General features: G+C 56.1%; 2 protein-coding genes and 1 long non-coding RNA gene across 5 annotated transcripts; 1 reads left to right on the forward strand and 2 right to left on the reverse strand.

Moving 5' to 3' along the window:
- The first annotated feature begins 353 nt into the window (after positions 1-353).
- LOC112447412 (uncharacterized) lies at positions 354-5,731 on the forward strand. The gene is made up of 2 exons (XR_003035604.2): positions 354-430; positions 829-5,731. It is a non-coding gene; the product is annotated as an uncharacterized lncRNA (long non-coding RNA).
- On the reverse strand, positions 4,811-13,635 carry MBD3 (methyl-CpG binding domain protein 3). 3 transcript variants are annotated; one of them, NM_001128505.2, is made up of 7 exons: positions 13,372-13,436; positions 8,995-9,154; positions 8,341-8,478; positions 7,412-7,502; positions 6,966-7,143; positions 6,136-6,333; positions 4,811-6,052 (listed from the first exon to the last, which is right to left on the reverse strand). In NM_001128505.2, exons 1-6 carry the CDS (start codon positions 13,383-13,385, stop codon positions 6,141-6,143), a joined length of 774 nt encoding a protein of 257 aa, NP_001121977.1. In that variant the 5' UTR covers positions 13,386-13,436; the 3' UTR covers positions 4,811-6,052; positions 6,136-6,140. The 3 variants fall into 3 exon arrangements, with proteins under 3 accessions (NP_001121977.1, XP_024850379.1, XP_059744371.1); XM_024994611.2 differs by having other exon boundaries at positions 4,837-6,052; positions 13,276-13,635; XM_059888388.1 differs by lacking the exon at positions 13,372-13,436 and adding an exon at positions 12,375-12,909 and having other exon boundaries at positions 4,837-6,052.
- A 7,321-nt stretch (positions 13,636-20,956) lies between these two features.
- UQCR11 (ubiquinol-cytochrome c reductase, complex III subunit XI) lies at positions 20,957-23,877 on the reverse strand. Its single transcript, NM_174215.2, has 3 exons — positions 23,811-23,877; positions 21,430-21,573; positions 20,957-21,103 (listed from the first exon to the last, which is right to left on the reverse strand). Exons 1-2 carry the CDS (start codon positions 23,858-23,860, stop codon positions 21,453-21,455), a joined length of 171 nt encoding a protein of 56 aa, NP_776640.1. The 5' UTR covers positions 23,861-23,877; the 3' UTR covers positions 20,957-21,103; positions 21,430-21,452.
- Positions 23,878-24,351: the final 474 nt, after the last annotated feature.

A 24,351-nucleotide genomic window follows, 5' to 3' on the forward strand; every position in this document is an offset into this window, starting at 1 on the left:
GCCCGCGCTCCCGCCTCCCGGCCGCCGGCCGCCCCCGCCGCCGCCGCCGCCCGCGCCGCCGCCCTCCGCCTCTGGGAGCTCGGCCGCCGGCCGCCGGCATCCAGCAGCGGGGCGGGGCGGCGGCGGGGCTGCTCGGGCGCGGGCGGCGGCGGCGCGGCGCGGCTCTGCTTGCTTCTCGGCGGCGGCGGCTAGTCGGCGGCGGCGGCGGCGGCGGCGGCGCGGACGCTCCTTCCCTCCGCCCTCCCGCCGCCTCCCTCGGGCCGCCGGCCGCCCCGCCCCGGCCCCGCCCCCGTGACGCGGCCACCGCCAACAATGGGGCGCCGGGCAGGGCGCACGCGCGGGGCGGGCGGGGCGGTCACGTGGCGTGGACACCGCTGCCGCGGGCGCTCGGGCGGGCCGGGCGCCCTGGCACGTGCGGCCGCGGCCGCAGGTAGGTGCCCGCGGCGGCCCGGGCGCAGGGTGCGCGAGGGCGTCCGGCCCCAACCTCGCCTCTGCGCGGAGTCCCGGGCTCCCCACTCCGAGACCCCTAGCGCCCCTGCCGGGCTCTGTACTCAAGTCCCCTTCCTCTCCGCGGTCCCCGTGCACACCTGGCCTCTGGGCACCCCCGGGAGGTCACGGGCACCCACATCCCCTAAGTGGTGGTGTTTCCGGGCTTGGGCTGGTTTCCACAGGCCAGAGCCCTCGGACGTGAGCGTCGCTGGGTAAAATTCCCGAGAGCGGCCCCGTGTGCCCACGCCTAAAGCCATCCTGTCCTAGTGGCCTCCAGCGGCCCTTCGGGGCCTTCTTTTTGCCTTTGGGGCGAAAGAGCCTTCCGGTTTCCCTTTACAGGTAAATAGATGGGCTGGAAGGAGGATTGGCCCGCCGAGTCGCCAAGGGGACCTTGGCCCCAGTCCCTGGCTGGATGCCGCGGAACCTCAGGACAGTTGCATGTGCTCTTTGGGTGCGAGAGGGGACGGCCTGCCCCTTTGCCCAACACTGGTCTTTCCCTTGGGTCTGCTGCCATCCTCACCGGGCTTGGGTTCCTGCCCCGAATTCTGTGGAGTCCCTCAGCCATAGCTGCTCCCATGACTAGATGGTCCTTCACCTAGTCTCTTCTCTTCGTGGACTCTTGTCTCTCCTGGCAGGTGCCCCCTGCCCTTGAAGCCCTCAACTCCTTGCCTCCTCCTCATGCCTTTCCCGACCCCAGGCTGCATTCCACCCAGTTTCTCTCTCAGGATCTGAGAGGAACTTTTTTCCTTTTCTGTGTTTGAATGCTCTCAAGTATTGATTACTTCATCCTGACTTATGTGTGTCCCCTCCCCACTAGGACTGGGCTCCTGGAGGCAGGCACTGGAGCTACAGAACTGCTGGGCTCCCAGGAAGCATTCAGTGTGTGACCCCGGCACTCCCTCCCATGCCCCCTCTGTTCCAGCCACAGGCTTTGTCCTGTCTCCTCACCCAAAGTTCTGCTGGCTGTAGCTGGTGTTCAGAGCACAGGGGGACCTGCCCTGGCCCACCTGGCCAGCCTCAAGTCCCCCTGGGGGCACGGTGTGGGGAGGGGCCATGGTGCCTGCTCATCCTTTCCCCTTCCTGGAACCCCACCCAGGGTGGCATGTTGGATGCTGAGAAAGGGGCTTGGGTGGGGAGAGGAGAGGCCAGGAATGGAGGAGACAGTGTTTGAGCTGGGGCAAAGAGTGGTATCCAGCCCTTACTGGTAACAGATGGGGAACAGGCCAGAGTGTCTTGTCCTGGGTGCACCCCTGTGGGTGGTCATGCATGCACACACGTGTTCTTCAGACAAGCTCGGACTGGTGAGAGTTAACAGCACAGTAGCAGGAGTTCAACATCAGCAGGAACTCTCCCAGAAAGTCAACCAAAGAGACAAAAGGTGGGGGAAGAGAAAATAAAGGAAAGGAAAATGGATGGAAGTTGTCCAGGAAATAATGGGATAGTGGAGCCAGAGCCTCCAAACAGCTAGGACCCCACAACTTGTTCAGGGACTTAGGTGTCCTGGGACCACTAAGGGCTTTCAGGTCACATTCCAAAGGATCAGGAAGAAAGCCAAGCTTCCTAGGAGAAGTGATGGCTGACCCCAAGGTCCATATCAAAAGCGAGGAGAAATCAAGATGTTTCAGGCCGGCAGATCGTCACAGATTAGCTTAATATACTGCAGGATGCACTCCAGCAAAAAAAGGGAGTAAGTAAATGAAGAAACAGGTGCTGCGCTAGGAAGGTGAGTTATGTGGGGCTGGATGATCATCTGAGGGGTTTAATCGAGGCCACTGATCAGGGTGTGAGGGGAACCGATCATCAGAAGCAGACTATGATTTTAAAAGAAGGCTGTCAGGCAAGAAATGGACAAGAATGGAGAGAGAAGGGGGAACGGGGACTCTGGGGCCTTGATTTCAACATGCAGTTGGAGACACCTGAACAATGACCTGTTGTATGTACATGTGGATTTGTTCACGATGGCCCTGTGGTGATGTGATTTAAAAGTCCTTTTAATAAAAAATAAAAGTCCTTTTAGAACTGCAAACCACCAATCTCTTTAGTGATTTTCATGCTGAAGTATTTAGGGGCAGGGGGTGGTGTCTCCTTTGAAATATACCAGAAATAAGACGAAGGGAGGGATGGACAGAAAGGTGGATGGGGGTTGGGGGAAGCTACAGATGAAATGGCAGTCCTGGACCCCTGGGCAGGGTACTCCCCTTGGCACTGTGGACATTTGTGGCTGGGTCTTTCTTGATGGCTCAGAGTTAAAGAATCCCACCTGCCAATGCAGGAGATGTGGGTTCTATCTGTGGGTGGGGAAGATCTCCTGGAGGAGATAGCAACCCACCCCATTATTTTTTTTTCACCCCATTATTTTTGCCTGGGAAATTGCATGGACAGAGCATCCTGGGGGGCTACAGTCTATGGGGTCGCAAAGAGTTGAACATGACTGAACAACTAACCAACAACATCCTCAGGGAATGGGGGGCTGCTGTGGGGTATGGAGTGGCATTCCTGGCCCTACCCACTTTATGCCTGGAGTCACCTCTCCTCTACTCCCTGGAGTAGTTTTCTGTGGCACCATCTGTCCAGCCTCCACCACTGAATCGCAAGGTGTTCATCTCCCTGTGTAGCTATGTCCTGATTTTTTATAAGGGCACCAGGCATTGGGTTCAGAGTCACTCTACTATGTGACCTCATCTTAATAGTGACGTCTGCAAAGATCCTATTTCCACACAAGGTCCTGCTCACAGATTTAGGGAACCAGCTATCTGGGTGCCCCTCAGCCTGGTCAAGTTGACCCCTAAAATTAACATCATGGCGTGGTTAAGTCTGGCTTCTCACTGACCAGCATGTTCTCAGGGCCCATACACACCCATGGTAGCAAGTGTCAGGGCTTCTCTGCTTTTTGTGGCCAAGTGATGCTCCTGTGTCTGGAGGAGCTGGATTTTTGTATTCACCAGTGGATAGACACTTTGGCCATCATTTTTTAAAAAAAATTATTTATGGCCATGGTGGCTTTTCATTGCTACAAAGGCTTTTCTCTAGTTGCAGAGTGGAGCATGGGCTCCAGAACACGCCAGCATCAGTTCTGACACAGGAGCTTAGTTGCTGGGACATGTGGCATCTTCCTGGATCAGGGATCAAACCCATGTCTCACGCACTGGCAGAGGAAATCTTTACCACGAGCAATCAGGAAAGCCCTGGCAGTCACTTTTTGAGAAGCCTCACCTGATCTTATACAGTGGGTGTCATCCCCTGATCCCTCCAACCCCACCGAGGATCAGCATCCTTGTTCTGGACAGTGTGATGTTCTCTGTTACTCTGTCCAGTCATGGCCCCCAGCCCCATGTGGTCAGGGCAGCTGAGGAATGCAGTGCCTAAGTTGTCACTGATTTCTATATCCATGGCCACATGTGACTGGTGGGAGTCCCGCTGCTTCCTCTGACCAGAAAGTCCCTGTTGCCAGGCATCACTGTCCCGTCACCCCCGGCCCATGAACCTGGGGGATCCTGAAATGATAGGTTCCAGGGCTTCTGTAACAACTCTTTATCCCCTGAAGGGACAGCAGCGACAAGGCCCAAGAGGCTACAGTGAGCTGGGGGAAGCTGAGGTTGCAGGGGCCTGGCCACATGGCCAGGTAGGAGCTGCCTCCACTGAACAGAAAACTTATCTTCAGGGTAACGTCCCCCAGAGTCACCCTGGGGCCTGTGGACACATCACCTCACAGGGTAGAGAAAACTTCGCAGGAGGAATTAAGCTAACGCCCCTGAGATGGGGATGACCCTGGATTCCCTGGGGGGTCCGTGTCAACACAAGGTCCTTATAAGAGGAGGCAGGAGATGCTGCCCTGCTGTGAGGATGGAGGGAGGGAGGGGCCACAAACTGGGGATGCGGCACCTCTAGGAGCTGAAAAAGGCAGGAGCCAGTGGTCCCCTGGAGTCTCTGGTGGGACCGGCCCTGCCCATGCCTATAAGAGCCACAGAGTAGGAGTGAGGAGGGCCCAGGCCACCAAAGCCCTGACCAGTTGTGGATTCAGACAGAAGCTCTGAGGGTCCAGGCTAGGTGGCTGGGCAGTGGAGGAGCCAGGGTTCTCCCGGCTCCTGAGCCTGGCTTTGGATCAGGAGAAAAGCCAGCCATGACCACTCCACCAGGGGTGGAGGGGCTGCTGGAGTGGGGTGGGTGGGACCAGCGCTCTCGCTCACACTGCTGGGGCCTGATCCTCAGGAGACCCCGCTAAGGGCCACAGGGAAGCCACCCAGCATCATTCTCACTTTCTGGCCCCGGGAGACGATGAATTTGAGGGAGGCTCCCAGCACACGGACACAAAACCCCCGGATTTGGACTGACACAAAGCCCTAGCCATACTTGCCTGACACGCTTTATTCGATGCCACCCACAGAAGCCTCCCTCAGCCTCCTAGCTCCTCCCCTCAGGGTTGCAGCGGAGGGGCTTTCCTGGGGCCTGTGGCTACCTGGGCAGTGGTACTGCAGCCTGCACGGGGCAGTGCCCAGTCCTCAAGGCTTTGTGCTTTGACTGAACTTGGGAGGACGGGGTCAGCCAGCCTCCCGGGCTGGTGTCCTCAAGAGGGAGCCGGCAGTGTGACCCGGCCCCTGGAGGGTCCCAAGGCCACTACCACCCCGCCAGCAGGCCACCACAGCCCAGGGAGTCCGGACAAACGAGGCAGTGACCCGGGCCTCTCCTGACAGTCGTGGCTGCAGGTGCGGCAGGCATGGGACAGGTCTGGCATTCACAGGCCACACTGGCCATGGCTCAAGCCTCCAGGCTGATGGATGGGCTGCAGCGAGGGTGCTGGCCGGGATCCACTCAGGCAGCAGGGTCTCCCTTCGCCCAGGCCCTTGGGCTGCTGGGACTGGGGCAATGCGACTCTGCTCGCCTTGTTCTGTGGAGGCCGCTGCCCAGGCCAGCAGGAAATGCACCTGGTGAGACCCAGGCCCAAGGGTGGCGCTACCCTGGAGCCTGGCCTGAGTCTGGCTGTGAGCAGTTAGTTCTCCGTCCATGGTGCTGACCATCAGGCTAGGCCAAGTCGGAGACAGCGAGATCTTCAGGTGCCGAGGCCCGAGTTCCCGTCCGTGTGTGGCCAACACAAGGTTCGCAGCAACGGAGACGTTTGGCCCCTGGGGGACCGTGAGTTTATTGTGGGTGCGCTGCGCCCGGCTGGTGGGCCTGGGGAGCCATCCTGTACTGCTTCTGGGAGCGCTGACATGTAGCCTGGGACATCACCCCTCAAGGGCACAAGTCAGAGGCGAGACTGTTCCACACACATTTCTCCAGTCCTGGGGAGCCTCGCAGGCAGCCTGGTGGCAGTTGTCCTGTGTGAGGAGCTCAGGGCAGTGGCCGTGGGGACCAGGCTGGCCTGAGTGCAGCATGGAGCAACCACCTGAGCAGGGGGCCTCCTGTGGACGGGCTGGGCCCTTCAGAGAAGCAGATGTGGGGGGTCCGTCAGGCGAGGGGCTGTCCTTCAGCCAAGCTCCTGCGGCCCAGGGGAGGGGGCACACCAGGGCAGGGTGAGGGCCGAGTCTGAGGTGGCCCCATGTGGGCGGGCTGGCAGGCGGGGCCCCTGCAGAAATAGATTGGGTGGCGTGAGTGCCTGGTCAGCCCAGAACTGCTGCCGCAGGCACAAAAGGCCAGGCCTGGTGGCACCTGCTCTAGACGTGCTCCATCTCTGGGTCCTGGTCGGGCTCCTCCTCCTCCTCGTCCTCGTCCTCCTCGTCGTCAGCGCCCACCCTGTCCAATGGTGCCTCACCGTCCCGGGCCAGCTCCTCCACGTGAGCCAGCATGTCGGCCATCAGCGCCTCCTCCAGCCGCTTGCGGACTTGCTGCACCAGCTCTTCCTGCTTCCTGGGGACACAGGGACCCAGTGGCCAGGGTTTCCCAGTCTCAGACAGACCCCAGCCCCACGCTGTCCCACCTGCGTTTGCTGCTGCCCCTCCCCAAACCAGCTCTGCCAAGAGGGCCACTGTCAACCTGGGCCCACGACCCCTGGGCCCTCCCTGCCTCCTCCACGCCTGCCCCCTCTATGTGGACGAGACTTCCTACCATCACCAACCCATCCTTGGTGCCCCCACACTGATGGCCAAGAGTGCCCCCTGCAGGCAGGACCAAGGCCACAGTCCCACGTGGTCCCCACCTTGCTGACTCTATTTCTCCAAGTGGTGCTTTAAACGTCGCCCAGACTCTTACACAGTTGTCTTGACCTATCACTTCTGTCACCTCCTGCCCATTCCCTCCATGTGAGGCCTGTGTGTGTGTGGTCTAAGCAGGGGTCCTCACCTCTCATGGGGCTCCCCTCTCGCCAACCCCCAGCACTCCAGCCAGGTGTGGCTGCTCTGCCTTGCAGTCTTCTGTGCACCCCCCATCCAGAGCCCCTTGAGGGGCTCAGAGCCCAGCACAGAGAAGCTGCTGCATGGCCAAGAGACCTGGCCTCTCTGGAGCACATAGCCTGTGGGGAGGGAGGAGCAAGGGGCAACTACCTGATGTCCTCATCAGTCACCATAAAGGCCTTGCAGAGCGGCTGGGCCGTGTTGAGCCACACCCCAGGGTTCTTCTCCACAGCGGCTGAGAGCTGCCCGGTGATGGGCGTGGTGCTGGTGTGCAGGGCGCTGGCGATGGCCGACAGCAGTGTCTCGTCTGTGCAGCCAGGACCCACTCCTGCTGGGCATGGGGGACGGTCACCAGCCTTGTCCCCTCAGCCCTTCTACAGGTTCGTCCTGAACCTCTCTCTGCGGGTGGGCAGCCCGTGGTGACACAGGAGCACGAGCTGCCCTCGCAGCGACAGCAGGGAAACCAGACCCCCAAGGCTTCTCAGGACCAGTGACTGTCCCGTCCCGAGGGTCAAGTGCACCCTGGCTGGCCCCAGGCTGGGGGACCCAGAGCCTTGTCCCTCCTCTGTCCCCTTGCTCCCCCTGTGGCAGGTCACCTTGCAGACCCTTGGGGAGGTCCATGGTCTTCACCAGCTCCTCTGCGATGTCAAAGGCATTCAGGCCGCTCAGCTTCTTCTCCCAGAAAAGCTGCCACCAGACACATATCAGGCGAGGGGATTCCCAGGCCACTCGCCCCCACAGCAGGCAACACGGGGGCTGGGCTGGGGTCTCAGCCTGACCTCTAACCCCACACTTGATGGGGCTGTTTGCACCCCAGGGCAGAGAAACCCCAACCCCGTTTCCAGCAGGATAAACACCCCAGACATCTGACTTGCTGCTGGATGGTCTGTGGTCCCTTCACCCCGGGGTTGGGGGTCAGGAGGCCCAGTCTCCACCTGAGCTGAGCCCGGGCCTGAGGCCCTGGGCATACAGTGAGCTTGCACCCTCAGGCTTTACCTTGAGACCCGGGAAGGGTGTCTAAGGGGTAAAGACCTAAATGGGAGAGTGGGAACACAGAGGTTTCTGACCTGTTAACCGGACAGCTGCAGCCCACATGGCACCGAGGGCACAGCCCATAGTGGGATCCCTGCCCTGCGGGTCTCCCAAGTGTCCCTCCTGTGCCAGCCATGGCCTCCCGACCCGGGCCAGTACCCCCACACCCAGCTATCTACTGGGTGTTTGTAAACACATGTGAAAACGTGGTAAGTCTTGGTTTTTGGAAAACAGTTCACAACACTGCATATGTGAAACATCATTGACCTGCTCGTGACAGTGGCGGCCCAGGCGGCCCCTTGTGTGTGTGGGTGGGGGGGGTGGGGAGACTGCTTCCCGTGGGACTGCACTCCAGGATGACGGCTCCTGATCACAGTGCTGGGGGCCCTGGGCCCACCAACTGGGCTCTGAAGAGTGGACTGAACTCCAGAGCCCACCTGACCCAGAGCCAGGCCTGCCACCGCAAGCAATCAAGGTGTGTGTGTGGGCTCACCTGCCGGGGCTGCTCCACAGCCTTCTGGGGGTCGCTCTTCACCTTGTTGCTGGGGTGGTTGGTGATCTTGGTCACTGGCTGCTTAAAGATGGATGCTGTTTGCCTGACCGGGAGGGCCGTGTTCAGGTCAGGCTTGCCCTGTGGAGACGGGATGGGGCAGGTCCTCAGAGTGCATCCCTGTCAGTGAGGAAGCTGTGCTCCAGGGCTTCAGGGTCCCCAGCACACCCCAGCACCCCTGGACCAGAGGCAGTGCTATGCCCAGGCCTGGGCTGATGTGCTGCCCTCGGTGAGCTTGGCCAGGGGCTGTGGACACACACCTGCCCCCTCCTGCCTCGTGGCCCCGTCCTCTGCAGAGCATGGGCCAGGTGCCCTTAGCCACCTCTGTCCTGCAATCAGGGCAGGGGACAAAGTCCCTGAACACTTGTTTATTGGAGACTTGTAGACACTACAGGCGCCAGGTGCCCAAGCACAGACCGCAGCTGGGCCTCTCCTGGGCAGGTGACGGGCAGGTCCCGATCTTCCTTCTGCTTTTCCATAGCCGCCGAGTCTCCCCCAAGGAGCAGCCAGGCATCTAACTCCAGGATGGGGGGTGGGGGATGGTGGGGGGGGTGAGTCCCTCCCTCCCGCCCCCAGCAGCAGCTCCCACGGGCTCACCTTGACCTGGCTTGGGGAGTCGTAGCGCACCCGCTGCCGGCCCTTGTTCACCTTGCTCATTAGCATCTTGCCCGTGCGGAAGTCAAAGGTGCTCAAGTCCATGGAGCCGCCCAGGTAGCGTGCCAGCTGAGGCTTGCTTCGGAACTTCTTCCCGCTTGGGCTGCGGACACAGAGGGTCAGCGGAGGCCAGGTACCCACTCCCCCAGCACAGCAGATGCCAAGGCCAAGAGCAGGGACAAACGCCCCCGCCTATGGCAGGATGGGGCCAGCCCTGGGAGCCTGGCTGACATTTTTGGAACATTCCGGAAGCAGACCATGTGTTAGGAAGCCTGAGCCCTGGCTATGAGGCTCTGCAACCTGCACAGCCCATGGACGGGGCCAGGCCTCGCCTCGCCTGGCCTCTCAGAGCTCACACCGCAGATGACCAGCATGGGACCCTGCACCAGCAGTAAGGACTGGTCACTGGGGACAAAGACCGGTGTGGCCACTTTGAGAAACAATCCAGCAGTTCCTCTAATGGTTACAGAGCAAGTCCACCTCTAAGTATCCAAGAGGAACCACGACACACGTCCACAAAAACAGATGCCTCGTCACTCACGGAAGCTGACTTACACTGGCCAAGGGAAATGTCCTGGATGTCCCTCGACCAGGGAACCTCACTCAGCCACGAAAATCCCAAGAACTAGTGAGTTGTACACATGAAGCCTCCAGCAGGCCTGGCACCCATCCAGAACATCTTGTTGCTCTCTGTCCCTGTCACTCTCCATCTGAGGCTGATGAGGGCTGCATTTTGTAGACCTCCCCTGAAGGCCTTTAGTCTGAGCTCATGCCAGCGCACACCTGCCCCCTCCAGGTGTCCCTGAGTACTGCAGATCAGCAACAAAAGCGGGCAGCATGGAACCCATGCTGACTATCAGCTGGGCAATGCCAGCTCTCCCCTCCACACCTCCCACCCCAGAGTTCCAAGGCTGCCGGGGACTCTTCTGGAAGATCCACTTTTCCCTTACTCCCTGTGCTGGCTGACGTGAACAGAGTTCACGTCCTGACTCCAGCTTCATGGGCAGAGGCAGGACCTCGACAAGCCCTCGCCCCCACCCACTGCTGTCCTGCTCACACAAGGCCAGGGAAACAGAAACCCAGGCTTCAGATCTAGGGCTGGGGAGCAGGGGTATGGGTCAGAGGTAGTTGAGGTCTAGGGCTGTTTTTGGAATAACAGAAGGGTCTAACTCTGACCATGGTGACAGGTGCACTGTGTGACCTGTATGCTTTACACAGGTGACAGTACAGATGGCTCCTACCTCAGTAAAGCTCTCACAATAGTGAAAGTGAGGCCAAGTAGGTGGGGGCTGCCAGCAGCTGGAGAGCTAATGGATGTGGGTCTCTTCTGGGTGACAAGAACATTCCAGAACTATAGTGGTGACGGCTGCACCATGTGTGTGAATGTCCTAAAAACTGCTGAGCTGGACACTTTTAAAAACTGAATTGTGCAAAACATGAACTATATATCCTTTTTAAAAACAGTTTTTGCAGACTTGTATTGGGACATAAAGATGTCCAAGGTGTTTTATCCAATGAAACAAAAATCTAGATTTGGTAAAACCTGACATACAGAACAAGAGTGGCCTTTCTACAGAACAAGGGCCACCCCGGGGAGCAGATGGACAGCCAGAAGCCAGATGGAGGGCCCCCTGAAGCACTGGGGTATTGTGGGGGTGGGAGCCAGTGCCCAGCATGGACACAGGGCTGTGGGAGGGGTAAGGAGTGGGCAGCAACCCCAGGCCTATAAGGGAGCTTGTAAGGTCTTGTGAGGTCTTAAGAGCAAGACACAGCTGGTTCCAGCCAAGCCGAGCCTGCTGTTCAGGGAAGGGGGCCGACCTGCTGAGCACCACCTACTTTCCTAAGTGTATTCCCACCTTTAAAATGGGCTCCAAAAAGTGCTCTGTGTTCCACTCACCCTAAAGAGTGACGCTAACTGCCAAGTCCTCAACTTCCTGCCTGGACTGTAAATGACAGCCACAGCTGGAGTCAGCTGCTTCATCCTCATCTCCCAGTCCTCAGGGCCCAGTTGCCAAGCTGGAGGCGGGTGTGTGTGTATAATCCCTCCCCAAGTATGTGAGGTGACACCACTTCTCCTGCAAAGAACACTGTCTCCCCACCACTCTGTGGACCAGGACACCACGGTTCCATGTGCCCAGGGGCCAGGCTAGGATCCAAGGGCAGCTATGTCCGACTCAACAGTCCAGACAGCTGCCTTCCCTCAGCAAGAAGAGTACCAGGGAAATCCACATGTTCCTGCCCCGGCACCTGGCTCCACATCGGGGGCTGAGAGGGCCAAGGACCCATATCCCAGAGAACACTGAGGGTTTCCTATCACAGCCCCCGGACCTCCCACTTCCTGAGACCAGGCAGATCACCCAGACCAGAGGCCTGGGAGAGGCACTGGACCCCACACCCCCATTCTGTCTCAGGCCCTCACCTCTCATGGGAGCTATCCAGTCCCACTCTGGAGGCTTTCCCTACCACCAGATCCCAGTGCTCAGGACCAGGGCCTTGGCGTGGGGTGCCACTGTCAGAGGCCCTGAGAGGCTCCCAGGTAGGGAGCAGGTGGGGACGAGACCTCAGATGATGGCAGTACGGGGCCTTTCAGCCACTCTGGCCATGGTTCAGCTCCTGAGCCTCCTCACAGGCTCCTCCCACCGCCTGGACACTCCTCCTGGCTCCAAGGCCCGGCTCAGCTCTAGACCACCTATTCAGACAAACCCTCGCTGACCCACCCCCAGCTCAGCTAGGCACCCTGTCATTCACCCCTCACAGACCCCTGCATCTCTGCATATGTCACCACCTGTAACTATGAAAGCAATGGGGCACTTGATGACTGGGGCACCAGCTGTCACCCAGGAGAGGAGACCCAGTTCTTGTTCCCAGCTGAATGGTCAGCAGTTGCTACAGAGGCATCTACTAAATTAACAATGGATTAAAGGCACAGAGACCTGCCTCAGTCTTTGGATCTAAAAGGAAGAAGTAAGTACACAAGTGTGCTTGGAATTAAATGAGGGCTCGTGGTTCTTAGCCAGAGGCCACTTCAGGCACCTAGGAGGACAGAACTAGGATTCAAGTTTTCTAAAGAGCCAGCCATGCAGTCAGATACAATGAAGGGGAATATACATACATGCCCTTAAGAGATGCTGATTGTAACCCCACTATCTCCTGCTTGACCTTTCCAGACTACAGCCAATCACAGTGTACACTGGAGGGCTACCAGCGCTTTTCCGACGTGAGAACCTGAGCTTGTCCTGGGCGAACTGCCATCCCTTTCCTGCTCACTTCCCTCACTCCTCCCAAAAGGCGGCTAGCAAAGGCCCTGGACCTGCTGCACACACCTCACCACCTGGCAGGCATTCAACACGTGGCAGGTGTCCTGCCTGCCTGCCTCCCTTTCGCCAGGGTCCTGAAGCAAAGGGGAGGGAGCCATCAAAGCCGGCTCAGAAACAAAGCATCTTCACCAATCAGAAAAAAAAAAGGAACAGAAAAGCAAACCGCAGGTGGTTGACGGTCTGAGGCTGGGGTTCCAGCCTCTTATTGTGTCACAGAGGTGTGGGTCCGTGCTACCTCACCCAGCCCAAGGGCAGGTCTCCCTCCAGTTTGGGTATGGGGGGGTTCACAAAGACCGCGTCCCCGGTCTGGGGACTACAAGGGCCACTACCCACGGTCCGAAGGACAGAAGGGCGGACCTTAAAAGACACGCAGCTCTGGAGCCCAGTAGCCCTGGTAAGGAGCCAGGAACCTGCATCCCTAGGCAGCCTTCCCTAGTTCCCCAGAACCAATACTGCTTCCGGAAACCCTGGCTCCCCATCCGCCCAGGCTGCGCCTGGCCCGGGAGAGCCCCACGCGGATCAAAGGGACACCCCAGCCCCCACCCCCGCCTCCCAGCGGCATCTGGCTCGAGCCGGGGTGCCCCTTGCCCAGCCGGCCGCTTCGCTGCGGCAGCCGAACAAAAGCCTCCGCGCGCCCGGGACCGGTTCCAGGGCCATGCGGCCGCGTGGGAAGCGCAAGCGCACTGAGACAGGGCCTCGCCGGGCACGCACGCGCACCGGGCTCGGCCCAGCCGGGCACGCACGCGCAATGGGCAAAGCGCCCGCCGCACGCCGGCACGCACGCACGCACGCACGCACAACGCACGCGCGGGGCCCAGGCCGCGGCCCCGGTCCGGGAGCCCAGGCCGCCGCAGAGGCCGCTGGGAGGCGCCCGTTGGGGCCCTGCCCGGCCGGCACGTTCATTCACCTATAGTAAAAGACATCCCTGTGGCCGGCCGACAGCCCCGACCTTCTGGGCACTTCTTCCCTCTCCCAGCCCTGCGGGAGCGCCGGGCACTCCCACCTCTTCCGCTCCATCGCGCCCGGGTCCTCGGCCCGCCGCCGGCGCCGCCGCTGCCGCCCGGACCCCCGCTCGCCGCCGCCTTAGCTGCCTCCGCCGCTGCCGCCGCCACTTGCCGCGGCTGTTCCGGCCCGCAGGCCCCCACCCTCCGCCCCCAGCCGGGCGCGCGCCGGCTTTGCCGCCCTCTCGGCCCCCTCCCCGCGCTCGCCAGCCCCCGCTCGGGGGGCCCGCTCCGCCCACCCGCCCGCGCGCGGGGCCCCGTGCTGCGCAGGCGCCGCGGAGGCCCCGCCCGGACCGCGGCCTCCGGCCCCGCCCCCTTAACGGCGGCGCCAATCAGCGTGCTTCCTGGAGGCGGGGCCTGCGGCGGCGCGCGGCTTGTCTGCTATGCGCGTGCGCTTTGGGCGGTCCACGCGTTCCTCTTAGCGCTGGGTCTCCGCTGCCCTCCTTGAGTGGTCTTTTCCCCGAACCTCCTCCGCGGTCCCTCTGGGGTTTCGGGATGCCAGTCCAGTGCCGGATTGCCATCCTGCTGCTCCCCTAGTCTCGTCATTGGCATGCACGTCTAGGCGCATTGTAGGTGACCACCCACCTCCACACCCCAAGGCCCACCCGACGCTCTAATGACACCTCAGAACCCAGGCGCCAGCCCCTTCTTCCGCCTCCTCCTTGGTCCACCGCCTTCTGTTTCCGTGGGCTCTAGGACCTTCCTCGGAAATTTCCCGTCCCTCTTATGTCCCTTCACACTCCCCTGGGCGCTCCCCTGGCTCCGCTGCTCCCCCAGGGCTGAGCCGGGGCGGTCCAGGGCAGGTATTTCAGAAAAGACTTCTGAGTGAGTGGCCGAAGCTATGGTCAGTGCCAGGGGTGAGCTGGGCCTCCCGTCAGGCTTTTCCGGGCTTCCGGCCCCTGGGGGATGGGAGGATGCGGGTGGGAAGGGTCTGGGCTCCCCCGAGGGCAACCAGCTGGGTCCGCACGCCCTCAACTCCCTGCAAGTGCAGCCCTGGGTCTCCCGGTCCCTGCTCTGGTTGGAGGCGGTGCCTGGGCGGAACCCCAAAGATCGCGGCGGACAGGTGCCACTTGTTTATTTAAAGTCCCTGGTAAGTGCAACTTATTCATTACGTACCTTTCTCTTCTGGGTTCCCCAAGGCGGGTAACTGGGCTGTTCTCCTACAAACAAAGGGCAGAGTGGCCGGGCAGGCACCCTGATGGGTGAGCGGTCATCCCGTTACAAAGCTGGTTTCCAGCACTGGATGCTCGTGTGCAGTTCAGGCCCAAACCCAGGCCTCGAGGACCCTGGCCTTGCAGGGAGGGCAGTCCTGGTCACTGTTGTATTTTCTCCCAGCGTGTGTGACTTCGTTTTTCTTTTTTAAATCTTAGTTGCAAAGATAGACACGTGCATTGTAATCAGTGAAAGCACGGGTGAAGATGCTTAAAGGAAAAAGTTGTCATCCTTCTTGCTGCAGGAGCCCCCAGCCCTGCTTTTACTTCTCTTGGGTGCACATCAGCTGGAATTACTAGGTCATCTGGTGATCCTGTGTTCTTAATTTTTTGTTTTTATTTTTTGAGAAGGGCAAAACATTGTTTTAAACTTTGTATTTGTATACAGTTTTCAAAGGTTACTTTGCTTTTGCAGTTATTACCAAATATCGGGTGTATTCCCCTTTTGTGCAGTACATCTTTGAGCCTTACATCTTTGGGTATAGATGTTGGTACATCTATACCCAACAGTTTGTACCTCCCACTCCCCTGCCTGTATATTGCTCCTGCTCCCTCTGGCAACCACTAGTTTGTTCTCTCTCTCTATATGTGAGTTTTCTTCTTTTTAGTTATATTCACTAGTTTGCTAGTATTTTTAGATTCCTCCGATGTGAGATAGCATACAGTTACTTTCTTCATCTGACTGAATTTTGTTATTTTTTATGGCTGAGTAGTATTCCATTGTATTGATACACACACACACACACACACAGACATCCATATATACCACATCTTTATTATCCATTCATCTGTCAATGGACATTTAGGTTGTTTCCATGCCTTGGCTGTTGTAAACAGCCAGAGCAGTAAATAGTGCTGCTCTGAACACTGGGGTGCTTGTATATTTTTGAATTACTATTTTTATTTTTGTTTTGTTTTTTGATATATACCCAGGAGTGGAATTGCTGGATCTTATGGTAGTACTATTTTTAGTTTTCAGAGGAACCTCCCTGCTGTTCTCCACAGTGGCCGCACCAATTTACATCCCTACCAACAAGGCAGTAGAGTTCCCTTTTCTCCACATCCTCACCAGCATGTTATTATTGGCAGACTTTTTGATGATAGCCATTGGGACAGTGGTGAGGTGATACCTCATTGTGGTTTTGATTGGTGTTTCTCTGATGATTGATCATGCTGAGCATTTTTCATGTGCCTACTGGCCCTTTGTTTAATTTTTGGAGGAGCAGCCAGGCTCTTGTTCACTGTGGCTGTGCCCTTTCTGTTTCCCACCGGGAGTGAACAAAGGCTCTGATCTTTCCACACCTTCCAGTGTTAGTCTGTGGGTTTTGCCAGTCGCACACAACAGGTGTGTAGTGTCAGATCACAGCATCTGACATCAAGAACCAGCCCCCGCCAGTCTCTTGCCTCTCAGGGAAGCTGACCCCAGAGCATAGATAGTGGGCCTGTGGGTGCTACTTGGCCTGAGCCAGGCCCCTGGGATTGTCCTTGAGGGACTGCCCCAGAGGCCTGATCAGGAGGGTGGCTGACCCAGGGTGCTGGTGGCAGATGCCGAGGGGAAAGGCCAGGAACACTGCATGAGAGGGACAGGGGCTGGCCAACTCTTCTGTTGGGTGGGCGCTGGCTCTCTGAAATAAACTCTGTTTGCCTTGGCCTACTGGCCCAGTCCCTGAGCAGACACCCTCTTCTGCCCATTTCCACAAGGTGAAAGGTAGAAATCAAACCAGGAGGCTTAAACCACATGAGGACCTTGGAAAGCCTTTCAGAGGCAGGGTCTCACTCCCCTGCATCTGCTACCATGGAGGGGCTGTCCCAGGCACTGTGGGGTATGGAGCAGCATCCCTGCCCCCACTGTCCTGACTCATGCCAGGAGGACCCCCCAGTCATGATGACTACAGACATCCCCAGCCAGGGGTTCCTGCAAGCTGATACAAGGTATGCGTGGCACTCACCTCAGGGAGAAAATTTAGTGAGCACCAAAAACGTCAAGATTAATGGCACTTAATGTACTATTTTAACATTTCAAAATGAAAAAATCCTTGATGAACAAAATGTCAAGATTTTTTACTGAAGTATAGTTGATTTATAGTGTGTTTATGCTGCACAGCACAGTTACATGTAGTTATACTGCACACTCAGTTATATGTAGATATATTCTTTTTCATATTCTTTTCCATGATGGTTTATCATGGGATGTTGAATAGAGTTCTCTCTGCTATACAGTAGGATCTTGTTGTTTATCCATCCTATATATAATAGTTTGCGTCTGCTTGTCCCAAAAACTCCCAGTCCTTCCCTCCCCACTCCCTCTCGCCCTGGCAACCACAGTTCTGTTCTCTATGTCTTGGAGTCTGTTTCTGTTTCAAAGATATGTTCCTTTGTGTCATATTTTAGATTCCACATATTAAGTGACATCATATGGTATTTGTCTTTCTCTTTCTGACTTATTTTGCTTATTATGCTCATCTCTGGTTGCATCCATGTAGCTGCAAGTGGTATTATTTCTTTTTGATGGCTGATGTTCCTTTGTGTATGTGTGTATGTGTGTGTGTGTATCACATCTTCTTTATCCATTCCTCTGCTGATGGACACCTAGGTTGCTTCCATGTCTTGGCTGTTGTAAATAGTGCTGCTTTGAACATAGGATGGATGTATCTTTTCGAATTATAGTTTTTGGTATATGCCCAGGAGTGGGATTACTGGATCATATGACAACTCTTTTTTTTTTTTTGGCCACACCATGGGCTTGGGGATTTTAGATCCCCAACCAAGGATCAGATCTGGGCACTTGGTAGTGAAAACACAAGAGTCCTAACCACTGGACCACCAGGGAAGTCCCTATTTTTGGTTTTATAAGGAACCTCCATACTGTTTTCCATAGTGGCTGCACCCATTTACAGTCCCACCAACAGCATAGGAGGGTTCCTGTTTCCACACCCTCTCCAGCATTTATTAGCTGTAGAGTTTTCTAATGATGGCCATTCTGACTGGTGTGAAGTGGTACCTCACTATTGTTGTGATTTTCATTTCTCTAATAATTAGTGATGTTGAACATCTTTTCATGTGCTTATTGGCCATCTTTGGAGAAATACCTATTTAGGACTTCTGCCTATTTTTCAATTGGATTGTTTCTGTTGTTATTGAATTGTAGGAAATGTTTATATACAAAATGTCAAAATTTTAAATACAGATTGAACAGTGCTATTTTAAAGTCTGAGACAAAATGAGGAAGATATGCCCTTTATATGTTTTTATATAGTTTTTGATGGTTTATTTTCCTCTCCTGGAATATTAAAGTGGTTGAAAAAGTTAGCCTAAATGTTGTACTTAATCCAAACCTGCATTTATTAGAATTTTACTTTTTTGGCTTTCACAGGAGGAAACTCTGATATTTTCATTAAAACTATTAACCATCATGAAAATACATAAAAACTCATGTATGGCACATTCACATTTCCTTTTGTCTCAGGCTTTGATGGGGCCTATGGGACTGTCCACACCTGCGAGTTAGAAATTGTTAAAAAAAAATGAAGTGTAACTTGTCTCATAATCCATCACTTATAGGTACTCAAGTGATATCTATTAAATACAGAGATTTAGGTGATGTCTGAAATCACATCACTCCACAGATAGTTATAATGGTAGATGACAGGAACAGAATGTCTCACTCTTCCCTCACAGCTCAGTTGGTAAAGAATCCATCTGCAATCAGGAGATCCCGGTTTGATTCCTGGGTCAGGAAGATCCTTTGGAGAAGGGATAGGCTACCCACTCCCGTATTCTTGGGCTTCTCTTGTGGCTCAGCTGGTAAAGAATCTGCCTGCAATGTGGGAGACCTGGGTTCGATCCCTGGGTTGGGAAGATCCCCTGGAGAAGGGAAAGGCTACCCACTCCAGTATTCTGGAGAATTCCACGGACTGTATAGTCCATGGGGTCTCAAAGAGTCGGACAGGACTGAAGCAACTTAGCAGCAGCAGACTGGTTGAGCTTCCTAGGTGGCGCTAGTGGTAAAGAACGCACCTGCCAATGCAGGAGACATAAGAGATGCAGGTTTGATCCCTGGGTTGGGAAGATCTCCTGGAGGAGTGCATGGCAACCCACTCCAGTATTGTCTGGAAAATCCTCATGGACAAGGAGCCTGGTGGGCTACAGCCCCTGGGATCACAAAGAGTGGGACACCACAAAAGCAACTGAGGGTGCATGCAGTAGACTCATTAATAAACGTTGGTACCAGGCAGCTGTTTAAAAACTGTGGATGCAGTGTGGGTTTTAATTGAAGTATAGTTGATTTATAATGTTGTGGTAGTTTCCGGTGTATAGCAAAGTGATTCAGTTATACACATGCACGTATATATTCTTTTTCATTATGGTTTATTATAAAGTGTTGAATGTAGTTCCCTGTGCTATACAGTAGGTCCTTGTTTCTTTCATATATAGCAGTGTGTGTATTGAAGAAGGCAATGGCACCCCACTCCAGTACTCTTGCCTGGAAAATCCCATGGATGGAGGAGCCTGGTAGGCTGCACTCCATGGGGTCGCTAGGAGTTGGACACAACTGAGTAGCTTCACTTTCATGCATTGCAGAAGGAAATGGCAACCCACTCCAGTATTCTTGCCTGGAGAATCCCAGGGACGGGGGAGCCTGGTGGGCTGCCGTCTATGGGGTCGCAGAGTTGGACATGACTGAAGCGACTTAGCAGCAGCAGCAGCAGCAGCAGTGTGTGTATGTTAATCCCAAACTCTTAATTTATTCCTCCCTCCCGCCCTTCTCTTTTGGTAACCATAAAGTTTGTTTCCTATGTCTGTGAGCCTATTTCATAATAAGTTTTTTTGTATCATTTTTTAAAGATTCCACATATAAGCAATACTATAGATTTGTATTTTTATGTTTTATTTTACTTATGAAAATCTCTAGGCCCATCCACGTTGCTGCAATACTTCATCCTTTTAATGGCTGAATAATATCCCATTGTATATACACCACATTACCCATTCATCTGTTGATGGACATGTAGGTTGCTTCCATGTCTTGGCTATTGTGAATAGTGCTGCTGTGAACATTGGGATCCATGCATCTTTTCAAATGAGTGTTTTCATCTTTTCCAGATATATGCCCAGGAGTGGGACTGCAGGATCCCATGGTAGTTCCACTTTTGGTTTCTTAAGGAACCTCCGTAACCACTCTCCACCATGGCTGAACCAGTTCACATTCCCACTGTCAGTATGGGAGGGTTGCCTTTTCTCTACACCTCTCCAGCAGTTATTATCTGTAGACTTTTTCATGATGAAGCTGGGTTCCTTCTGAAGCGCCCTGGCCTCCAGGAAATAAACAGTAGGTGAAAAAGGCTGGTGCACAAAGTATGTAGCACACGCCACTCCTTGTGTTAAAATGTGTGAAGCTGCTCTGGACTCAAAGTATGTGTCAGCATGTCTCCCTGAAATGTGTGTGTGTATTGACACCCCAACCCCCCAGTGTGGCTGCATCTGCCGACGGGCCCCCAAGAACACCGTCAAGGTTAAATGAAGTCAAAAGGGTGCAGCCCTGATCTCCTAGAGGCAGTGTGTCCAGAGTCCCCAGAGAGCTCCCCGCTCTCAGATCAAGGAAAGGCCACATGAGGACGTGGTGAGGAGGCGGCTGAACCAGGAACCAAGCCTCCAGAAGTGAGCTCAGGCTGCAGCCTCCAGAACCAGGAGAGGTTCACTGCAGCCTCGGCGGCTGGGCCTCTGTTCTGTGGTGGCAGCGCAGGCAGAGTCATGAGATGGCTGTTTTCACAGAGAGGATGTTTCTAGCCTCCTCCGGGACTTGGCAGGTGTTAAACAGTCCATCCTCCTGCACCTGCTCATGTTTGTATCTGTGCCTATACAGATAGGTTCTCAGGTGCCTCCCTTCAAGACAGAGTCTCCCCCTGAATGAGATGTGGAGGAGATGGCCTGAGACTTCTGAGAGGCTTGTAAAAGGCAACTCCCCCAACCTTGCCCACCATATAGTAAGGAGGCTCAAGTCTCACCTGAGAGGCCCACATGGGGAGTAGCCATCTGAGGGGGCCTTGCGGAAGCCCCAACACCTGCCCACCCCCACCCCCACCATGAAGCCGATGCCTCTGTTGCAACTTCGTGAGGGACCCTCAGCCAGCACCCCTCAGACAGATCACTCTCAAACTCTCACTGTGAGGTAACATTTGTCCTAAGGCACCAAGTCATGAGTAATGTTTAGGCAGCAAGAGATTAAAAACACCATGCAAGTATCACCCACCACACATCTGAAATGATCAAACCATGTCTGCCAGCCCCTGGGAACCCCAGACCTGTGCAGTTCTGGCGCTGAAGGGATCCCCAGGTCACCACACCCCAGCATGAGCACGTGCAGGCGGGCAGGTTTCAGAGTGAGGTTTAATGCTGTGTGTCCACACACAAAAGTTATTTCCACCAAAAGAGGAAATGAACTCGTGCCAGGGACTTCCTAGAGTCCATCCAGAGAGCCTGGGCAGTTCCAGATGCAGATGGCAGGAGGCAGCACAGCAGACATCTGGAGGAGGGACAGAGCAGGGTGAGCAGACGCCACTGCCAGGCGCTTTCCCATCTGTGAGATGGTCATCCCTCCACCCCGACCAGACCCAGGCAGGCTGAGGCTCCAGGATGGAGCCCCAAGGGGCCACGCCCACCCCATAGACCCAGGTTGCCATCTGTAGCTCTGTACTACCAGGCAGGAGGCTTGCGCAGGGCCCTGCCCTTAGGCAGGGTTGTTCAGGTGAGCCCCCCCACACCTGCCGCCCCAGCCCTGGACCTGCAGGCAGTTCTGTTCTGCCGCTCAGGGATCCCAGGCTACCCCCACTGACTGCTGCTGAAACTCACCAGAGGGGCCTGAGGTTGTGAGTCTAGTCATCCTTCTTGAACTTGCCGTTGATGTAGGGCACCCAGTCCAGAATCAGCCGCCAGTCAGTGGCCCATACCAGCCCCACGGCACCCACAGCGCCCCACAGGCTCGCCGTGGGGACCCTACAAGGACAGCAGGGGTCAGGCCTCAGCGCCCCTCCCACACAGCTGTTCATCAGGTGTCTGCCTTGCACCTGGCCCTGCCCCAAGTGTGGGCAGGACACATCCTGCTGATGACCCCGAGGCAAGGCTATTCCCATCTGCTTTCATATCAAGATCTGCTTAAGGTTTTATTTGAGGAATTCTGCTAAGAAAAGCCCAAGCCCAAGCTTATAACCATAAGGATAGAAAAAGCTTGCAGGTAGACACATTAACGAATGCAGTTTACAGCAGGTCCATCCCCGAGACAGCCAACGGACTGAGGTGAGAGTTGTCAGGGACCTGTCCTACTGATGAGACCATGGCACAGAGATGGCAAGCCACGTCCCTGAGACACACACACTCTGCACTCCGCTGGGTTCAGAGCCACAGCAGGGGCTCCAAGACTACCACACCCCACATTTACATCCAGCAATGGGCATGGTCAAGGACGTCCCCAAGAGTCCCACCTCCTGGCTTGTATACCCCTTCCTTTGAGTGTCAGCAGGACCCAGTCACACCCCTAATAAAATATGGAGAGGGGTAAATCACTGCGGATGGTGACTGCAGGCATGAAATTTAAGACACATGATCCTTGGAAGGAAAGCTATGACAAGCCTAGATAGCATATTAAAAAGCAGAGCCCTCGCTTTGCCAACAAAGGTCCATATAATCAAACCTATGGTTTTTCCAGTAGTCATGTATGGATGTGAGCGTTGGACCATAAAGAAGGCTGAGTGCTGAAGAACTGATGCTTTTGAACTGTGGTGCTGGAGAAGACTCTTGAGAGTCCTTTGGAATGCAAGGAGATCAAACCAGTCAATTCTAAAGGAAATCAACCCTGAGCATTCATTGGAAGGACTGACTCTGGCCATTTGATGTGAAGACTTGACTCACTGGAAGAGACCCTGATGCTGGGAAAGGTTGAAGGCAAAAGGAGAAGGGGGCAGCCAAGGATGAGATGGTTTCATCACCACCTCAATGGACATGAGTTTGATCAAACGCCAGAAGACAGTGGAGAACAGAGGAGCCTGGGTGTGCTGCAGCCCATGGGGTTGCAAAGAGTTCACGACTTAGCAACTGAACAACAGAATCAGAGCCACCTGCCCTCGACCCCACTGTCCTGGGCATTGGCCTTGGGGCCTGTGGATGCTCACAGAGGGAGGTGGCAACGCACCTGACCTCCAAAGGGCACCCAAGGTGATGCTGCTGAGAGTCCCTCGTGGGCCTTCCTTACACCCTCACCACCTCTCCACTTTCTCACCGGAAGACACCAGGGCTCTGAGAGGGGCTAAGTGCAGGGTCTCCAGCTGGTGAGCATGGATGCTCCGAATCTGAGACACAACGGCACAGTGCCTCCTGGCGGTGAGTCCTGCTTCCCTGCCTCCGGAAGCCAGTGTAGAGTGCAAGGCTGCACCCATCCCCTTTAATATTTTACATCAATCTCATGTCGCGTATCATACCATTTTAGTTTCTCCTTGCCCAAGGACTACAGCGTCAGTCTGGAAGGTTCTGTTTATCTCTGTCTCTAGCACCCAACGCAGTGCTAGGTGAGCCCACACACTGGTTGGTGCTCAGTGGGTGCTGCCAACTGAATGAAACCCTGGATGAGGGTGTCGCTGCTCTGATCAAGGCAGACAGGGACAGATAGACGGTGCTCGAGGGCTCAAGCTGCCCCGGGGGAGGGGCGGTAGGGGTCTCTGGTGGTCCCACCCAACGCCAGGGACCGCCTTTCGGCCTGAGTTGCCTCAATTATAAAGCGCCACTGTCACTGTCCACCCGAAGGTCCCTAGCAGCGCCGCCGTCCAGGGACATTCCCCACTTGTCACTCTCCTTGCCAGGGCTCGAGGACACGACTGCCGAGTACAGGCCCCTGTTTCTCAGCGCCCCACGTTGTGGGTTCCTCGATCCCGCTGCCACGTGGGGCCACACCCATTCCACCCGTCTCCCACGGGGAGCAGGGACAGATACAAATGTCGGCTTCACAGCAACGTCAGGCAGAAGCAAAGCCAAGAGCGCACAGGGTCAGTTTCAGGCTCCAGGAGCTGAGCGGGGGCGCTGGGCGCGGACTGGGTGGGCACCATCGCGGCCCCCAGGTGGAGCGGGTCGGGCGCCGGCCACACGAATGTGCGCGGGGAGGTCACGCAGCCGTTCCGTGCCTCAGTTTCCCCATCTGGGACCCGAAAGGACAAGGGGCTCTGGGGCGGGGGCTACGTCCTCACCAGTTTCTGGCCAGCTGGCGATAGCGCGGGCCCAGGAACCTGGTCAGCATCGCGGTGCTTTCCCTGCTCAGGGTGACCCTGGCCCTGACGATTCGGGCTCACTGCGCAAGCGCGCTAGCCGCAGCGCGCAGGCCCGCAGAGAGGCCCCGCCCCGTCCCCTCCAGAGAGGGCCGGCAGTGGGAGACCTTGAGACTGCCGCCGCGGCGCACGCAGATTCGCAAGCTATTTACACTAACTTCCGGGAACGGTCTGACGAACTCAGACTGGAATGGGCGGGCCCTGGAGGCCGGGCCTTGTGATCACGTGATGCGCAAAGCTGGCTCAGCCTCTGGCTGGCAGAGCGTCCGGAAAGTGCACAACCCGCAATCCGCGGCGTCTTGTGGGTTTGTGTCCCAGTTAGGTGCTAGAACTTTACTTTTAGTTAAAGAAACTGAGACCTGACGGGGAAGGGACTCGTCCAGAGTCGCACAGAGGGGAAGGGTGGCGATTTGAACTCTCTTTTGAAGGAATTGGGTGTTGTCACTGGACTCGCTGCGTGTGA

This window comes from Bos taurus, chromosome 7 (assembly GCF_002263795.3).
Source record: "Bos taurus isolate L1 Dominette 01449 registration number 42190680 breed Hereford chromosome 7, ARS-UCD2.0, whole genome shotgun sequence".
NCBI classification, from domain to species: domain Eukaryota; kingdom Metazoa; phylum Chordata; class Mammalia; order Artiodactyla; family Bovidae; genus Bos; species Bos taurus.

What these genes read in the sequence shown, in the direction of transcription:
- MBD3 (XM_024994611.2), bottom strand. Translation starts at nt 13,385, where the DNA reads ATGGAGCGGAAGAGGTGGGAGTGCCCGGCGCTCCCGCAGGGCTGGGAG. An exon ending in CTGTGGAGCAGCCCCGGCAG is followed by an intron (nt 7,503 to 8,340) that starts GTGAGCCCACAC and finishes GTCTGGTGGCAG; the next exon opens with CTTTTCTGGGAGAAGAAGCT. An exon ending in GTGACTGATGAGGACATCAG is followed by an intron (nt 6,334 to 6,965) that starts GTAGTTGCCCCT and finishes CTGTGTCCCCAG; the next exon opens with GAAGCAGGAAGAGCTGGTGC.
- UQCR11 (NM_174215.2), bottom strand. Translation starts at nt 23,860, where the DNA reads ATGCTGACCAGGTTCCTGGGCCCGCGCTATCGCCAGCTGGCCAGAAAC. An exon ending in CGCCAGCTGGCCAGAAACTG is followed by an intron (nt 21,574 to 23,810) that starts GTGAGGACGTAG and finishes CTGTCCTTGTAG; the next exon opens with GGTCCCCACGGCGAGCCTGT.